Source organism: Galendromus occidentalis, unplaced genomic scaffold, assembly GCF_000255335.2.
Source record: "Galendromus occidentalis unplaced genomic scaffold, Mocc_1.1 scf7180000077284, whole genome shotgun sequence".
NCBI lineage: Eukaryota > Metazoa > Arthropoda > Arachnida > Mesostigmata > Phytoseiidae > Galendromus > Galendromus occidentalis.
The window spans coordinates 882,171-887,673 of record NW_003805272.1 but is presented as its reverse complement, the minus strand read 5'-3'; the positions used below and the strand labels follow the sequence as shown (position 1 = coordinate 887,673).

Here is a 5,503-nt window from a genome sequence, read left to right as displayed (position 1 = left end):
CCTGTCCGAGGACCAACGAGGTCCTCCAACTAAACGAGCGGGGTTGGAGGATTTCCGGGAGGGTGGGTTCCGATGGTCTGGGAGAAGATGTCCTCGCCCATCCGAAAGACTTCTAGAGCTCGACAGATCTCCACCAGCAGTCTCGCAATCAGCTCGATCGTTGTTTGTGCAGCTCAAGCTCGTGCCAAACCGACCTACGTACGCGTCGATCCCAACTAAGGAGGATCGATCCTTCCAGTATCAATCATCTCTCCGATCGCCAAGAAATACGCAACCGTAAGTCATTTCACAAGTTTCATGAGACCAGCGCCCTCGACATATCTGCATCGTCTTGGAAAGCGAAGAGCCATGGGAGACTTTCGGTGTCCGACAGCAAAATCAAATCGCTGGAGGAATCGCATATCTGGTCATCGTCGGTGGATCCTTCGGCCGGCAGAAGAACCGTGGTACCCCCGCAATGGTCGTCGCTTCCGGTCAATCGCCGATGGAGACTAGCGAGTCCGAACTTTGATCGGCTCGGAGATGCTCGTTGCGCAAGCCAGCCACCTGTGTTTTCGAAGCGCAAGCGGTAATTCCTCCCGAAGGAGTCGAACATGCAGACTTGCATCCGCTAGGAAATTCGGGGTCGCCGTCCCGGATAGGCGACGATCGAATGAGGGGATTTTCGCCGCTTCTCACGACTTAGATCCGGGTTTTGATTCGATCACGATCGAGTTCCCGGTGGTGCCAGCTGCAGACTGGTTCGCGAACCCCTTTCTTTCTCCCGAATGGGGAACTCCCGGAGTTCGAGATACATCGAGGCAAACACTCAGGCGTTCGCCCGGCGCTTGCGCCGTCGACCCTCTGATTCCATGGTTCCCGGGCACATTTTCACGCGCATCCCCGGCAATGTGCTGCACGCTCCCTCGGCATCAACCCTTCGCATGTCAGGACAGATTTGCGCCCATGTTGATAGAATGCTTCTCGCAAAGGGAGCATCAGGAGGAAGTGCGCAGGGGAAGCAAGATTTTTCCCCACCGGTGTGGTCGAGAGACGAAGCGAGAGATACCGCCGTGGCATTCTCAGGTAAAGTTACTGTTGCCGGGGCTGAAGAATGGCTGAATAGTTTGATTTTGGCAAGGAGGTTGGCAGACGGCAGATCCCTGACGTAACCCTAGTCATTCCGGGCATTGCTTGGGTTCCTCGGCCAACGAACTTTTCGTCAGAATGTCGCCGATCATTTCGGCCATGGGAAGATGCTGAATCTTTACCACACCTAACTTGACCATTTCCCAAATGGAATGGTGGCGGTGACCAATGTCTTTGGTCTCTTGTGAAGACGGATTGAAGCGCAGTCGCCGCCTTGAAATCGGACCTGACACATCACGATTGGGTCGCATGCTCAATCGAATTTCGGAGTTCAATTTGACCGTCGCGTCAGGGTAGGCACGGCTTCAAGTCAAGCACACGCTCTCATTCGAGATCCGGTCGGAGATAGTAGGGGATATTATACCGAGGGATTCAATCAGGAAGATCGTCAATCAGGGATCAGATTCAAGCAGCCACGGATGGGCAAGTTCAGCCGATCCGAGAGGTGCACATTCAGGCGTCCAGGAGGGGATCCAGGCAGGAAACGAGGGAAGATTCCAGGCAGCACCCGGAGTGTGAATACGACCGGGAGTCGGGCAGGTCCAGGGGGTATCCGGGGCCCCGTCGACCCAAAAAAAAAGGCGGAGCCGATCTTCGGAACCAAGATGATCAGGGAGGAATGAGTGGAGGGCATTTCTCAGCAGCCCGGAGCGGCCTACATGCCCGATGAGGAGAGGCGTTAATACAGCCGCTCGGGCCGATTATTTTTCATTCTATTCGAGTGTTACGGAAAGAATGATTTTGAAGTGATTACTCAAGTCGGATAGATACTTGTCCTCGGTACGTCGAAACCAGCCTTTCTTTCTAGGAAGTGCGCAGTGCGCATGCGGTACCGGCAATTTAGGCTAAAAATCGGGCAACTGAGATGATCGGGATATCGGCTTGGTAGCAGTTGTCGAGCGTCAGAAGAAAAATGTCACGAAGTCTGCCAACAGGTGCCTGTTAACTCGAGAAGCTCTGCTAGGGCTCATTACATCAGTGGCGGGACGCGCGACCCTCACTGCAGTCGAAAACTCGCCTTTGAATGAGTCGAACCGTTCCTCCCTCCGAGCCTTCCCCCCGCAGAAGTTTCACGCAGGAGGGATGATGTCTGAGTCGGTGAAAGATTTCGGTGCCCGCCAGTCATGGTCTCGAGAACGCGACCTCGTGGTCGAGAGTCTTTTGGAGCTTTAATTACTAAATCAAGTCTTTTCCAGAGTCAAAATGATGATGCTCGAGCTGATCCTGGCGATCTCGTGCGCCCTCCAGAGTCTCCCACGCTTTGCGGGGGCTGAGCTCGCAGCACCAGGGGACAGCTCCCCCCATATCACGTTGCGGGAAAGCAACCTTACTGAGCTCGCCGGTGAGTGTCAACGATCTTTTTTCTTCACTGAAGACGATTTCTCATCCCTTGGCTAACATGATAATATTGCTCAATGTCTTTTGGAAATTATAATTTTGTCGCTAATGAGACGAATGATGATGATGATACCCTCTGAAGTGCGGGGACTAAATGAATTCGACATTTCCAACAGACGAGGGACTCAGAATCCCGATTGGCACGGCAGACATCAAGTGTCTGCCCGCCGCCATCGAGGAATTCCCTCGGCCCATAGTCAATGCGGAGATGCGCGCGCGGGGCGGCATCTTAGTCCACATCACGATTGCTCTTTGCATCATACTGATCATTTCAGTCGCATGCAAAGAGTATTTCGTGCCAGCTCTCCAGCAATCGATCGACTGTGAGCACGACTCCTGACGCTTATTGTGAGATTCTATTCAGGACTGATGAGCTTCCTTGAAGCGCATCGGAATGATACTTCCCTAAAATTGAGACTCTTCTTCTTCTTCAAAGATCTGAGGATCGATCCAGACGTTGCTGGAGGGACTTTCATGGCCGCGGCGAGCTCAATCCCCGCACTCGTGACGTCGGTCATCGGAGTGAACGTCGTGGAGGTGAGCAAGATATTGCTTCGGGTAGCGTTCGAAAGAGCGTGGAGTGTCGCTGGGATAATTGGACGCTGCCCAGTCAGCCTGGGAAAACGCTATTCCAAGCCAGGCACGCTGTCCGCGAATCAAGAATGTATCACTCCCATCCGACTCTAACCCCCGACCGCGTCTTCGTTACAGAACGACCTGGGTCTGTCCACGGCTCTGGGAACAGGAGTCTTGAACGGAGCCGGAGTACTCGCGGCTTGCGCCTTACTGGCGCACCGCTCCGTGGTACTGCATGCGTGGCCCCTGTTCAGGTCTTCGTTCTTCTTCCTCCTGGGCATGGTCGTCGTCATGTTTTCGCTGACGGACGGCGAAATCAGCTGGTGAGCACTGCATTTATAATAATTTTATAATAATTGTCTTACAATTATCAACAATTCGAAACGCTCGTCTGTAAAAAATAGCGCCGAGACGCTAGCGGAGGGAAAGGCTCTTCCATGTTTGGCCTGGAAGACGTCTCCCCCTTCACCTGTGTCGGCAGAAACAGGCTGGCTCAGCGTACTAAACACTCGATTCTGTTTCGGTCAACTCGGCAGGATCGAGGCGAGCCTATGCCTCGCGGCTTACGCACTCTACGTCCTTGCAATGGTTTTCAACAAAACGCTTGAGAGCTGTTTCAAGACGTGGACTGGGATCCAGGACTCGGAAGACAAGGCCCAGGACGGAGGTGAGTCGGTTCGGTTGAGTGGAAACGAAGAGACAGGACACCTGCTCGACTGAAAGTACCGATCCACTATGAGGCCGCAGAACCGGCGAAACTGTGACCAACGCTCACCGAAGGAAACGATTTCAGGCGAGACGGCGACAGGGGACATCAGCTTCCAGCAAACGGCTGTCGAGATGCTGGCGCTGAACGAGATAGTCGTCTCGGAGCTAGGTGAGTTATGTGACTTCTCATATCTTTCTCAAGATCAGAACGGATCACGTTCCCTTGCTAGCTGCTTCCTGAACGAAATCCAAGTCCCGAAATTCGCTGTCCTCCTCAGCCACCAGCGTCCCGAAGGAGCTTGAAGTCGCCATGGGGGCTCCCGCCAGGAATAAGACCCCTGCCGACTCCATGCACGTGGCTGAAGCGCCAGCGTGGGAGGACCTCAGCTTACCGCAGAAATTCTCCCGCGCGGTAGAGACGCCTGTCTCTTATATTCTGTCGTGCCTGATCCCGGATTGCAAGAAGCCAGGCAGCGAAAAATTCTTCGCGCTGACCTTCTTGCTTTCCGGGGCTTCGATCGCCTGCTCTTCGTATGCTCTCGTCTGGATGATGGCGATCATCGGTGGGTTCACTCAATTGAACATCTTTCACTTCTCCGGTCGCTGACAATCCATTTTTCATCCTGGAATTAATGCGTGGGTTGCTTCCAGGGTTCACGATCGGAATTCCGGACAGCGTCCTGGGATTGACCTTGATGTCCATGTCGGTCACCCTACCAGACGTCATGGCCGCCGTTCTCCTAGTCCGGGAGGGCTTCGGAGACATGGTGGTCTGCTATGTCTTGGGGGCCAACATCTTCGAGGTTCTCATTGGTCTAGGGCTGCCCTGGTTCCTCCAGACGACCCTCATCAAACCAGGAGTCCCCATCGTGCTCCAGAGTTCCGGTGAGTGGGAATTCGAAAGTGGGGAAGCTATCGTTTGAATGCTCTCGCATAGAGGTCGTGATTGAACATTGCACATTCGAATACATGAGGTGTAATAATTGCAGGTTTGGTATATTCCACTGGGTGCGTCTTGTTCACCGTGGTCTTGGTGCCAACCTTGACCTGCGCTACCCGGGGAAGGATGAACAAGACTTTTGGTGTGATACTACTGCTGTGGTATATCACATTCATGGTCTCTTCATGCCTGTACCAAATGAACTTCTTCACGGACATTAACCCACCTTCGTGCGGGAGTTCGTACTGAAGAGGAGCGTCGAGGGAGGGGAGGAACCAAAGATCTAGTCAACCCGAGGCGAGCTGGCTCTCCGTAGCCAATGAGAAATCCCACGAAGCCAGTGCAAGGAGCCGTGGCCTATGTTTATGATTAGGTAGAATTAGAAATAAATATCTTAATATATGAATATCCGATTCTAAATCTGAACTGTACTTTTTATCCAATGGAAATATTTTTCAATTACCGGATGTATGTTTTAGCGTGGAGCTACATTTGACCCGCGACACGTGGGGGGAATGGGGAACGAATCGCGAGAAATTGGCCACAAAATTGATCGTGGAAATTCTCAGAAACGAGGCAATTGACGAGCAAAATTGTCACGGCCAAATATGCGTGGCTGCCTGAGAGACGGTGTTCGCGGCTTCCACTGGGGGGAGGCGGGAACAGGCACGCACACAGGACTTTTTTCTAGGATAGAAGGGGGGCGCCTAAACTTTACATCTGATGAAGAACAATGGTTTCAGTCCCTTGGCG

At 53.0% G+C, this 5,503-nt stretch overlaps 1 protein-coding gene across 1 annotated transcript; it reads left to right on the top strand.

Annotated features, from left to right (window-relative positions):
* Window positions 1-2,331: 2,331 nt before the first annotated feature.
* On the top strand, window positions 2,332-4,999 carry LOC100904032 (probable sodium/potassium/calcium exchanger CG1090). The gene is made up of 9 exons (XM_003742137.1): window positions 2,332-2,470; window positions 2,643-2,849; window positions 2,963-3,063; window positions 3,238-3,425; window positions 3,639-3,769; window positions 3,896-3,979; window positions 4,089-4,373; window positions 4,462-4,695; window positions 4,800-4,999. Exons 1-9 carry the CDS (start codon window positions 2,332-2,334, stop codon window positions 4,997-4,999), a joined length of 1,569 nt encoding a protein of 522 aa, XP_003742185.1.
* Window positions 5,000-5,503: the final 504 nt, after the last annotated feature.

Coding starts and splice junctions, on each gene's coding strand:
- LOC100904032 (XM_003742137.1), top strand. CDS start 2,332: ATGATGATGCTCGAGCTGATCCTGGCGATCTCGTGCGCCCTCCAGAGT. Junction 3,064..3,237: donor TCGGAGTGAACGTCGTGGAG/GTGAGCAAGATA, acceptor TCTTCGTTACAG/AACGACCTGGGTCTGTCCAC. Junction 4,374..4,461: donor CTGGATGATGGCGATCATCG/GTGGGTTCACTC, acceptor GGTTGCTTCCAG/GGTTCACGATCGGAATTCCG.